This window comes from Mchenga conophoros, linkage group LG7, assembly GCF_057382185.1.
Source record: "Mchenga conophoros isolate Kocher_MC1m ecotype Shallow Benthic linkage group LG7, M_conophoros_male_GT1.1, whole genome shotgun sequence".
Taxonomy (NCBI): Eukaryota; Metazoa; Chordata; class Actinopteri; order Cichliformes; family Cichlidae; genus Mchenga; species Mchenga conophoros.
Window position 1 is genome coordinate 46,778,030 of NC_140532.1, and position 13,795 is coordinate 46,791,824.

General features: G+C 40.4%; 1 protein-coding gene across 2 annotated transcripts in view; it reads left to right on the forward strand.

The window, feature by feature from the left end:
- The window catches only part of pappaa (pregnancy-associated plasma protein A, pappalysin 1a), a 104,212-nt gene that overhangs the window by 19,564 nt on the left and 70,853 nt on the right, over window positions 1-13,795 (forward strand). For both annotated transcript variants that reach the window (XM_085279737.1, XM_085279738.1), the window contains exon 7: window positions 7,949-8,450. In XM_085279737.1, the coding sequence (XP_085135863.1) occupies window positions 7,949-8,450 (502 nt within the window). The remainder of the gene's footprint in view (window positions 1-7,948; window positions 8,451-13,795) is intronic.

A 13,795-nucleotide genomic window follows, 5' to 3' on the forward strand; every position in this document is an offset into this window, starting at 1 on the left:
GATATTATGCATGCATGTAACTAAGTGCAGCTAAAAGTACAATAAACATTTGAAATAATATAAACACTCAGCGACCACTTTGTCAGGTGCACCTTATCAACTGCTTGTTGAAGACAGTGTAATGATTAGAGAAACTGCAATAAAACCCAAGAGGTACATCCACAGACCTCAGTTAGCATCTTAAATGTAAAACTCACAACAGCACAATTAGACTCTTAGGCACAATGTCCATTGGGCAGATGAGACCAAAGTGGAGGCATTTGGCCATAAAGCAGAGCAACAAGTTTAATAAAAAACAAACATAGAATATCAGAACAAACACCTTACACCAGCTGTGAAGCATGGCGGTGTAAGGGAGATGATTTGTCCAGCCAAAGGACTTGGGGGCCTTGTAATTATTGAGTTGACCATGACCATGAATTATTCTAGAGTCAGGCCATCTGTCTTATTGCCAAAGCTTGGCTGGAACAGGGTCATGCAACAGAACAAAGAGCAAGAGCGCTCCAGCAAATGTACTACAGAACGGCTGAAAAAGAAAAGAAATCAAGATGTTGCAATGACTCACTCACAAGGGCGTTTAAACCTTTTCATGGGTGCTCAGGCATCTCTAAATTTCATCATAGCACCCCTAAATATAACTATAGTAATAATAATAGTAATAATAATGTTTTGTAGTGTTATTGACTTTATCTTAGAAAGTTATATTTTGCCAACTTGTCTACACAAAACAGAATAAAATAAAAACATGGCCCCTTTAGTCTGGTTGTCAAAGCACTCTTGGGCAAGATACTGAACCTCGAGTTGCCTGCAATGCATCAAAGTGTGAGTGTGTGAACATTTGGTTAAAACTGGTTGGGCACAGAAAAAAGTGTGTGTGTGTGGATAGGTGAATGAGCCTTCTTGTAAGAAAGTGCTTTAAATGCTCAAAGTAGAAAAGCGCTATGTGAGCACAGTCCATTTACCAATTTGGACTGTTTGGCTTAATTAGTTTTCGCTTAGTTAAGCGCAATTTGGAGGATCTCATTCGCTCTCATTGCAAATCTCTAAACATATTCACACTCACTAAAACACATTTCGAACAGTTATTCACTTGTGATGTATAATCCTAACTACAGGAGGCAGATGTTAAACACAACTGCAAAACAGATGTCTTCTTAAACACAATGGCTTGTTGCTGATGTTAACCAACAAATGCCAGCACAGAGTGCGCAGCCAGCAAGAATGAGCTGACGGTTGATACCAACAATAAATCGAAACAATGTGAGGCGCAAAGGAGGAAATGGGAGATCGAGAACAACAATGTCAGATGAAAACTTGGCAATTGGGAATGACCATGTTTGTGTACATACAATGGACAGCCTGAAACGTATAGTATGAGATTTACATGCCTATAATTTACTCACAAAAAATGTCTCATCTTTTTGTTTTTGCTGTAGTGTTTAAGGAATGCTCTGTAGTGTTATTATTTTTTTGACTTTTCTGTCATCTGAAAACTTTGTGCGGTTTTGGGCACAGATAAAATAGTTTTGATGTGATTGTTTGGTTTTTGCCAGTAGAGTCAGAGGTTTTGTTAATGTTGTTTGAAAATTGGGTTTTGTGTTTACAGTTTTCAGAAAAGAGGGGACGGTTTCAGAAAAAAGGATCTTAGCAACTGGGAAAAACCATAATTACTAATAAGGTTGTGCAGAACCAGCCCAGAATCCATAACAGGGACGGGCAACCCTGCAGCTTCTGTGACCGAGATCTATTATCCAGTCATTATTAGGCCTTACAATTTAAGAGGCTGGCAAGGTTTTGATTGTTTTGGACAGGTTTTCTTTGGATCTATACTTGTCTCTACTGTGCTTTATTTTAGTTTAAATTGAATATATGTTTATTTATCTCTCATATGAAGCACTATAAGCACTGTTTAATACTGAATTTTTTCAAATTCAATTTTAAATTTAATTTCACAAAAATGTTATTGATGTGATCAAATATATAGAATTACTAGGATTTACATTTTACAACAAACGTTTATTTAAGCAGAGTTATTTAAATATGAGCTTAACTCCTAACCTACTAAATGACAGGAATGCACATATTCATGAAATAACTATGCATAAATTATATAATCCTTCATTTAAAAAAAAGGAAATTTAGAAACTGCTGATCTACTTGGATTTTCCTGCACAGCCATTTCTAGGGTTTACACAGAATGAGCTGAAAAAATGAAAATAACCAGTGAGTAACAAAAATGGCAGAGGTCAAAGTCCTTTGAGCACATAGGAAGGCAACAGCCCCTCAGAAAACCACATAATACAAAGAAGGTATGCAGAGAAGCGTCTCTGGAATGCATAACATGTCAAACCTTGAAGCAGATGGGCTACAGCAGCAGAGGACCACACTAGGTGCTGTGCTTATCAGGTAAGAACAGGAAACTGAATCTACTATAGTTTGCACAGGCTCACCAAAATTGGACAACAGAAAATTGAATAAACATCCCCTGATCTGATGAGTCTGAATTTCTGCTGTGATATTTGGATGTTGGCATAAACAACATGAAAGCATAGATCCATCCAGTTCAGGGTGCTACTGTTGGTGTAATGGTCTGGGAGATATTTTGTTGACACACTTTGCTCATCAACTAAAAAATTTTTAAATCCCACAGTTCAAACCACAACACAAGGCTAGAAATGAATCCTAATCAAAGATGATTAAAATTCTGAATCATGTGTCAGTATGTGTGGATGCTGAACAGCAGCTGCTGAACCTTGCCTTTACACTGGTTATAGTGTGTGAACCAGAGGCAAGTCTGGGCTTGTCTAATATGATGTGTGTTTAAACTGTTTTTTCCCTCTTGGAAAGGGTCTTTGTTTGGTTCTCTCTTAACTCTGCTCGGGCCAGCTTCTCACTGGATACACAGAATACTGCAGCTGCTGTCCCTCTATAATGTTGCAAATGTGATCAGTAGTCACGTTCTGTCATTAGAATGCTAGACATTAAATTACTTGCTTTAAGATTATTATAGTTAGATTACTGGCAAAAATTCCTGTTTTGGAAGATGGGCGCATTGACGTGAATGCAAACATACATGGCACCTGTTCTTCAATGTCTTCCTCCTTATACTACTTGACTGGGAAACACTAGCATGGCCAGGGTGAGCCAGAATGCTTCTCATAAATCTTTACTACTCTAAGCCCTGGAGAAATTTGGCTGAAGTAAAAAAGCAATAATGGGGGGGGGCAAAAACACATGGATATGGATTCCAGGAGTGGGTAAGAGAGATTGGGTGGGATCGAAACCACCCAAGATAGTTAAGAGAATTGCATGTGGTTGGTGACATGAGTGAAGGAGGACTGATTGAAAACAGTACTGCACGATGCAAGCGAAAAGGTTCAGGATGTGTATGTTTGACAACTGTATTTTGCTTTACTTTGCAGTGTTTCACTTGCAATCTGTAGCACAAACATTATTTTCTCTAAATATCTATGGATTTAATCCTTTAAACTAAACAGCAAGCATCTGTGAAAAATCAGAGATTGCAGACACCTCACTAAAAGAGTTTTTAAAGATTTGTCTGCCTGACAGTATAAGCATAGACTGCTATTTTGCATTAGGCTCAAACAACAATACAACAACAAACAAACAAACAAAGAAAAACAGCAAGCAGAATGGTGATTAGCACTGCCACCTCACAGCAAGAAGGTCCTGGGCCTGAGTCCACCGGCCAAGTGTCGGGCCTTTTGTCGTGGAGTTTGCATGATCTCCCTGTGCCCGTTTGGTGTCTCTCTGGGTACTTTGGCTTCCTCCCACACTCTATATACACGCTCATTAGGTTAATTTGAGATGCTAAATTTTAGGTGTGAATGAGAGCATGAATGGTTGTCTGTCTCTTTGTGTTAGCCCTGTGACAGACTGGCGGCCTGTTCAGGACCCCTTATCCTGCCTTATGGCACCCGGGAGAGGCTCCAGCCCCTCCAGCACCCCTGATTTAGATAAACGGAAGAAAACAGTTGGATGGAATAAGTACATCTGAAATGGATGGTTTGATAAATGGATGGATTCATTGGGAATTAAACGAGAGGAATGAAGTGAACAGAGCTGATGATATTGGTAGTCTTTCTTGACACTTTGATAGCTTCTACACATGTAATTTATCACTTGTCTTTCATTACTGCTGTCAAATTGACACTACAGAGCACAAAACAATATATCAAAGGATGAGATTATTGTCATCCATCCTGCCAGGATCAAACACAGCGCATTGGTCATTCTGTCACAATCAAAGGACACATTTGCTGCTTCAGCTAAAAAAAATCTATTTAATTCTAACACATTCACCCCAAATTTACAGTGACTTTAGTGTACAGAGAGCATAAAGTCCCTTGTAAATTTTGTAACATTTTCTTATGGTATAACTATTTGAGTTATAGTAGTTAGCTCCTTCACTGTGCACCAAAATAACTTAAAATTTAAAAAAAGGCTTGTAAATGCTACCTGATTTGATATATATTTTCAAGACAAGAGTGCCCATTGCCTGTATAAGTGAGTCTGTGTGTCTGCAAAGTGTCTCTCTGTTTGTATGTGTCAGGGCAAACGCATTGGAGGGGGGGGGGCGGGTTGACGTCTGCCTTCTAAGTGAGGAAGTGTGTAGCAGTGTGACAGTGAGTCATCGATAGTGAAAGCCAGAGCCAGACACTTCTTAGAAAGCATAAAGTGTGCATGCCCGGACATATCCCTGTCTGTTTATTCATCCAGCTCTATGGACTTTTTCTGGATCAGTATGATTGTAACCAACATCTATCCTAGAGTTGTACTTCACCGATTACAGCCAGTATTAATTGTCTTGACTTGAAAAGAGCAAAATGTTTCAGCCGCAGTTTTCTGGCCAGTGTCATTGCCGAGTCAGGAATTCCATTTTTGTTGACAAGGAGCCTTTAGGATGCATTTAACAGACAGTTATTAAATAAAGTTTAAATGTGGCAAAAAGCAAGCCTCACAGAGTGTAATACTCTTAAAGTTAAGCATAAACCTCCAAACGAAGGATTTGCTTGATTAGCAGAAAGAAACAAAAAATACATTTGGTAAAAAATATAAATCTCTCCTCATATCAACCAGACAACAACAAAAAAATAAGTATTGGAGTAACACAAATGGAGGAAATATGCAGGGTTGTCCAGCAAAAAAGTTTAACCTAGCTCAACAATTACTGAAAAATATTTGGCTGCCAGCTGCCATTGGGTCAAAGACAAGGTTCTGCCAGAGGGGTTACACAGAGACAACAGACATTCATACCTATGCCAAAGTTATAATCATCAGTTCATCAGTTCTGCACACAGTAAACAGCTTTTAGAGCAGCATATGCTCACATCCACATGTCTTTTTCGGGGAAGGCCTTGCATTTCAACTGAAAGTATGCTACTTCATGAGTCATTTCTTAATGAGAACAATCAGGGAACTTCCATCACCCCAAATCTCAAGAAGCTGGGACTTTGTGTAAAATGTAAATAAAAACAGAATGCAGCAACTTTCAAAGCTCATTTTTAATTTGATGATGGGGTAACAAAAGATTGGAAAAGTAAGTGGCACTAAAAAGAAACAGCTGGAGGAACATTTTGCAGCAAATTAGGTTAATTGGCAACACCTCAGTGACATTATTGGGTATAATAAGAGCATGTTAGAATGCCAGAGGTGAAGATGAGCAGAGGTTCACTAATCTGCACAAAAACTGCAGTTACAAATTATATGACAATTTCAAAATAATAATCCTCAATTTAAACTGTGAGGTCTATGGATAGCTCATCATCTAGAGTACATAATCTCATAATAAAAACTTGATAATCTGGAGAAATCTTAGTACGCCTTTGGACAAGACTAGAAATCAAATATTGGATGCCCCCAGGCCTGGTGGCAATAAGCAGGACTGCATTAAAAAACAGACATCATTCTATCATTGAAGTCACAGAATCGCTCAGGAACAGGTCCACAAATCCTTATCCGTGAACACAGTTTGCTGTGCTAACTGGAACTGGGATTAAAGCACTATGATGCAAAGAAGACGCCATGTGTGAACATGATCCAGAAATGCTACTTTCTTCTCTGGGTCAAAGTGGAAAATTGTTTTGTGGTCAAACAAATTGAAATTTGACTGAAGAGTTGAGAGACCATCTCGCTTGTTACCACTGCTCAGTTCAAAAGCCACCATCTCTGAAGGTATGAGCTTGTATTTAGTGACTTTGGACATATGGAAAGGCCCCATCAGTGCTGAAAGGTATATATAGGTTTCGTAAAAAATGTTGTCATTCAGATCACGACTTCTTTCAGCAAGACAATGCTAAACCAATGTGTCACCAAACAAAATATGATAAAAATGACCCAGGACTGAGACAAGAACAGCCAAGAACAACATTTGTCTCCTAAAAGTCTCCCCAGCTCCCACATGTTTATGCGCTCCTGTTAAATAAAAGAAATGGTGGTAAACACTGTCTCTACTTATTTGCGATGTGCTGCTGCCGTTAAATTCATAATGAGGGGTGGTGGTATTTTTCTGTCTAAACATTTGACATGTTTTGTATCTACTACTGTGAATAGCACAAATATTTTTTACACAAATTTTCTTGCAAATTATCCCATTCCTTCTTTCAGAGTTGGGGTTGTAAAAAGGGATGTGACAAATTCAAATTTTTAACAGAAGGGGAACAAAAACTGCAGCGAAAACAAAAAATAACAAGCACTAACCCATTTTACCCAAAACAAAACCTTGTTACAAGAATCCAAATGGCACCAATTTCTTGGAATGTGTAAAATTTGAATGTGGAAACGTCATTTGCATATAAAGCTACATTAAATTCATTTTTAAAACCCCAAAACAAACAAGGGTACTGCCAATCAACTTTAAAAACAAAACAAAAAACAGTTTATACTGCCTTGGGTTACACAATGGCACCTCTACTCTTTCTCCTCTTAAATCTTCAACCACATAATTCCTGTGCCAGAGCAGGAGTGGGGCCCACCATAACAGCTGACATTACAAAATATTTTCAGTGGCTACAGCTCCTTTCCTTGCAAACTCAATGAAAATTTACCCAGAAAGCCGGGATTACATGAGCCGAGCAAAGCCAACCTCTTGGAGTACCTTAGTTCATTCTCTTCCAGCCTCCCGCTTTTCTCCCTCTCTTCTCTATTTCTTACTCTCTTTCTCTTTTCTTTAATTCACCTCCACACTGGCCACACACACACACTTACAGTACAATAATAAATGTGTTGAGATAATGTGGCTTGGAAACCATATTCAGTCTTCACTTGATTAAACACTGGAATTTTGCATGGTGCCCAGAAATGAGGTTAGCAAATGGCTTCTTTGGTTGCCAGCTTGGAAATGCACAAAAGGAAATTGAGGGAGAACATAGTGTCTGCCGCTTGCTGGCTTCTAAAAGTGCTTGATGAATGTTAGTGTACGTCACTTGGGATAATCCAAGTTAGCTGTGTGTGGACTCCAAATATGGCTGGAGTGTGACTGTTAGAGGTTGTAATGACTGCGCTGAAGTGAGAACCCTGCACAGGGCCCCTCTCAGAAGGTACACACCTCAGCTCTGCCTTTCCTCTGCAGATGGACTCACAATGAACTCTCAGTTTCACCTCAACCTTGATGTTGCAAGCACTGCAGATACACCAAAAAGATTGTTGATGCGATTAAAAAAAATAAAAAATAAAAATCTGTCAGCAATCTTTTTTAATATTTAGTTTAAATTTACCTGTTCGGTTATCTTAAAATAGTTCTGTACAATAGTGTATTTGAATTCATCATTATGTGTCTGCATGAGTGTTTAATAATCACCCATAGCTGTATCTAAAATGGTCAACATAAGCTTGTGAATTATTTAAAGTTTTTGTGTTGCCTACGTGTGTGTGTGTGTGTGTGTGTGTGTGTGTGTGTGTGTGACTGCTTTGTAATTTCATCCCATAGGCCCTCCTGATGTGGAGCAGGCTTGTGAACCAAGTGTGCGTACCTGGAGCCCTCATTCAGCAACCGAGCAAGACATCATTGGCCTGCCAGAGTGCCCTTTACAGGGCTGCATGCTTCAGCTAGAGTTCGCCTACCCACTGGTACCTGACTCCTTGACTGTGTGGGTTACATTTCTTAGCCGCGAGGAAACAGCGCTGCCTGCGATCCATAACATCTTGCTGCTGACCGTCAGTGGAAACAACATTTCACTGGGTCCCAGCAATGTTTTCTGTGATACCCCGCTCACTATGAAGCTGGACATTGAGGAAGAGGTGTATGGGGTACAGTTCTACACTATGGAGCATCATCTGGAGATCGACGCCACTCTCTTGACATCCAAGCCAGACTATAAACTCTGCAACCATTGCCAGCCTTTACGCTACCGCCTGTTGCGTCAGCCACCCTTCACACATGCCCCCAACGGTCTGCTGCTGAATGAACCTACCCACCGATATACAGATAGGTGAGTGACCTGGTAGGTGAATATTTTTCTATGAGTGCCCAAACCTCCACGTAAATCGCCACTCAAAGCCTGTCAGGATCACACAAACATTTCTGAGTGAAATATTTCTGACTTGGCCTGTTCATAGTCAGTGTTGGTCAAGTTACTTAAAAAAAGTAATCAGTAACTAATTACTGATTACTTCCCCAAAAAAGTAATCCCGTTACTTTACTGATTACTTACTTTCAAAAGTAATTAATTACTTAGTTACTTAGTTACTTTTTAAAAACACAATTTACAACCTGAAGAGGTTGTAAATTGAGGAAAAGTCCCCTTTTAAAACTTGTTTTATTAGTTGTAATCTTTTAACTTCATGCATCAAGCAAAAAAAAAATTTGTGTTTACACTCACTCTTTCAAATAGATGCAAGTAAAACACAGCAGAAAATAATTAAAGTCAAAGACAAGCGGTCCTGTTGCACTATTTTCACCTGTAAAGCAGGAGTGGGGTAGGCGGAGGTTTACGCTGGTGCAGGTGTGCCGCGGTCAGTTGAAGAATCCGCGAGTTTCTCTGTCGTATCCCACTCAGTGCTTGCTTGGAAGTTTAGGGGGGTTTCGCTGTAACAAGAAGTTTTCTTCCCACACACAAAGGACGCTAATGTTTTTGTCACTTTTTATGGAATCAAACTTAAAGTAAGGTCAGTACTTCCACGCTTTAAACGCTGCATGCTCATACTCTCTCCCGCACTCGATATAGAACATCGCACTTGCTTACGTCACTGTCACTGTCATGAGACATTCTTGCAAAAAAAAAAATCACGGTTTTAGTAACGCAGCGTTCCTACGGGAAGTAACGGTAATCTAATTACCGTTTTTGCAATAGTAATCCCTTACTTTACTCATCAGATTGCCCATTTTTGTTCATAGTCCACCAGGTTTTATGTATTTCAGCTTGTCATATGTTTTGTGCAAGCTTGCTGGGAGGTGGGCAGAAAGACAAACAAAACAATTCAAAAAAACCGCTTGTACAATAAGTTTGTAGCAGCCTGAAAAATATTTCTGCAAACGGTTGTTTATGAGAAAAAATGGAGACTTGCTGAGCAGTCACTGTATACCTTCCTTCTTTAGTGTGATGTAATTAGGAGTTTTTTCAGGGCATGCCAGTAAAAAGTGTTTTGTTTTTTTTATCTGTGGAAACTATTCACTTAGCTATGTTCTCGTAATACAAGATATCCTTTTTAATGCCCCCAGGAACATAAGCAAGCCGCCTCTTGTTCTGCAGTTTCAAATCTGTTGCCCAACATTTGTTTCCTATAAGTCATAGGTCAGTTATTGCCCACATTTGCTTCCCCCCCATATTCCATGAAAAAGCAAATAGACGGCCTGTTGAAGGTATTATCTGCACACTGTGGTGAGAATTTAATGCTTTGCTTTTATGGAATGTGCTGACACAGGAAAAAAACATGTTGCTATACATGACAGAGCTGTGTGTTGTGCCATCCCACTATCATGCTGTCAGTCTGGTTCCCATGAGAAGGATAGTGCTTGATAAGAGGCAGAACAGTGAGCACGCACATTATGCAGGATGCAGTGATGATATCTAACTTCCATAAAGTGCCTGTACATAACTTCCCAGTATACAGTGGGGCAAAAAAGTATTTAGTCAGCCACCGATTGTGCAAGTTCCCCCACTTAAAATGATGACAGAGGTCAGTAATTTGCACCAGAGGTACACTTCAACTGTGAGAGACAGAATGTGAAAAAAAAATCCATGAATCCACATGGTAGGATTTGTAAAGAATTTATTCGTAAATCAGGGTGGAAAATAAGTATTTGGTCAATAACAAAAATACAACTCAATACTTTGTAACATAACCTTTGTTGGCAATAACAGAGGTCAGACGTTTACTATAGGTCTTTACCAGGTTTGCACACACAGTAGCTGGTATTTTGGCCCATTCCTCCATGCAGATCTTCTCGAGAGCAATGATGTTTTGGGGCTGTCGCCGAGCAACACGGACTTTCAACTCCCGCCACAGATTTTCTATGGGGTTGAGGTCTGGAGACTGGCTAGGCCACTCCAGGACTTTCAAATGCTTCTTACGGAGCCACTCCTTTGTTGCCCGGGCGGTGTGTTTTGGATCATTGTCATGTTGGAAGACCCAGCCTCGTTTCATCTTCAAAGTTCTCACTGATGGAAGGAGGTTTTGGCTCAAAATCTCACGATACATGGCCCCATTCATTCTGTCCTTAACACGGATCAGTCGTCCTGTCCCCTTGGCAGAAAAACAGCCCCATAGCATGATGTTTCCACCCCCATGCTTCACAGTAGGTATGGTGTTCTTGGGATGCAACTCAGTATTCTTCTTCCTCCAAACACGACGAGTTGAGTTTATACCAAAAAGTTCTACTTTGGTTTCATCTGACCACATGACATTCTCCCAATCCTCTGCTGTATCATCCATGTGCTCTCTGGCAAACTTCAGACGGGCCTGGACATGCACTGGCTTCAGCAGCGGAACACGTCTGGCACTGCGGGATTTGATTCCCTGCCGTTGTAGTGTGTTACTGATGGTGACCTTTGTTACTTTGGTCCCAGCTCTCTGCAGGTCATTCACCAGGTCCCCCCGTGTGGTTCTGGGATCTTTGCGCACCGTTCTCATGATCATTTTGACCCCACGGGATGAGATCTTGCGTGGAGCCCCAGATCGAGGGAGATTATCAGTGGTCTTGTATTTCTTCCATTTTCTGATGATTGCTCCCACAGTTGATTTTTTTCACACCAAGCTGCTTGCCTATTGTAGATTCACTCTTCCCAGTCTGGTGCAGGTCTACAATACTTTTCCTGGTGTCCTTAGAAAGCTCTTTGGTCTTGGCCATGGCGGAGTTTGGAGTCTGACTGTTTGAGGCTGTGGACAGGTGTCTTTTATACAGATGATGAGTTCAAACTGGTGCCATTCATACAGGTAACGTGTGGGGGACAGAAAAGCTTCTTACAGAAGACGTTACAGGTCTGTGAGAGTCAGAGATTTTCCTTGTTTGAGGTGACCAAATACTTATTTTCCACCCTAATTTACGAATAAATTCTTTACAAATCCTACCATGTGAATTCATGGATTTTTTTTTCACATTCTGTCTCTCACAGTTGAAGTGTACCTCTGGTGCAAATTATTGACCTCTGTCATAATTTTAAGTGGGGGAACTTGCACAATCGGTGGCTGACTAAATACTTTTTTGCCCCACTGTAGTGTGAGTATCCGTGGAAGGTTGCCTACAGTAGGAATGTATTTATTTTGAGGTTTTGGCACACTTCAGTTATTATTGATGTACTGTAGGTAGTTTTACTGCTGTGGTGTATTTCACTAGCTGTGGTTGCATTCCATTGGTGGTGGTCAGTTGCGATGGCTGTCTGTTTTCTGTTGTGAGAGCATGTGCGATCTTGTTTCTGTTAAATGGTCAGCGAAGATCTAGCAAGTAAGTATGTGTGTTCTAGCCATAAAAGTCTGTAGCTCATCCAACTGAAGAAGAATAGTGTGTCTTTTAGGACAATTTATTTGGAAACACTGTGGAACAAAACAAACAAAATAAAAACATACTGTACAACCTCCAAAAGGCAGAATGAAGGGGCATAATGTTTTCACTTTCTTTTACTGATCAGGGCATAAACATTAAATTAGACACGTCGTTCGGAATACTGATGCAGGCCCATTGGCTCGTCACGAAGCATAACGAAACAAACATAACCTCTGACATTGTGAAGGTCACCCAGATGTTTTTGTCCGCCACAAATCCAGCGTAAAGTGCTCCGTTTGACTACCTGAGTCGATTTGCTGAAATGCTTTTCTTGACCACACAGACAGTTGCATCGTCTTGCAGTATGTTTCAGTGGGTTTGACAGACACGGATGATTGACCCTCCACTTTCAGGCTTACTGGCCTTCAGATTAGTTGAGGCAAACTGAGCAAAGGAGATGCCAGAGAACATACCTCCTAAGTATCAACCCATGTATGATGGATTGTTTGGTCAAAGTAACGAGATGCAAAGTGGGAGTTAGGACTACTTGAGGGGTAAATTATGGCCATGATTGGAGGGCAAAGAGGGACAGTATTAGGAGGTCAAGCAAATGTAAGGAAAGAAGGTAGCAGAAGATGGTTCCACTCCTCCTCAAAGGAGGTCGTCCAGTAGCAGTGCTGCTACTGCCCCCTTTGCAATTTAACTCTGGTTCTGTACAGTTCTGCATATTATCTGCCACATTTATCCCTTTAGCTACTCAAGTCTAGATTTGCTTGTTTAACTATTGTGTGGCACTCTTTTTGGCTAATTCTGAAAGCAAGTTAGATCTTAAACCGAGGACTTTATATGTAGTTCTGGTCAAATGGGGGGAACAGCAGTTCTTTCCTTTAAGTCAATCTAATGTTCACACTCAGTTCACACAGCTATTTGAAAAAGTAGGCAATGTTTCTATATCACTTTATTGTCAACACATTAATTTATTTTGTTAATAGAGTTAGGGGATTATTTTTTCTCATAACAAGCAGTAAAAATCACCGATTAGTCGGAAATCCTTCGACAGCAGCTACAGCGATTATTACTTTACTCTCTTCGATCACCTCTTCATTACAAACATAAAAAACATAATCCATAGCAAACCGTTAGTAATCTGGTAAAGTAACTAAGTAAAGTAAAATTTTATTTATATAGCACATTTCTAGATAAAATATCACAAAGTGCTTCACAAGGTATAAAACAAAATGGTAAATGGCCTGTATTTATATAGCGCTTTACTAGTCCCTAAGGACCCCAAAGCGCTTTACATATCCAGTCATCCACCCATTCACACACACATTCACACACTGGTGATGGCAAGCTACATTGTAGCCACAGCCACCCTGGGGCGCACTGACAGAGGCGAGGCTGCCGGACACTGGCGCCACCAGGCCCTCTGACCACCACCAGTAGGTAACGGGTGAAGTGTCTTGCCCAAGGACACATCGACCGAGACTGTCCAAGCCGGGGCTCGAACCGACAACCTTCCGATTACAAGGCGAACTCCCAACTCTTGAGCCACGATCGCCCCAAAAACAGACAAAAGTTAACAAAATGCAATTCTAAAAAGATGTGTTTTTAGTTGTTTTTAATCTGGTAAAGTCTGGCTTGTAACTGGTAGAAGTCATTAATCAGCTAAGGGTTAAAGGTTCAGGAAGAGCCAGGACATTTCTCTGTCCTTGTTTAGTTTATTTGATCATTTTTCATCAGGCAAATGCAGCTGTTTAGGCAAAAGGAAATAGAAACTACAGACCCGCGCAACCCAGAGGACTTCTAAAAAGGCATACGATTGCCATAAAAATTATTTCCTGTCCTGTTTGA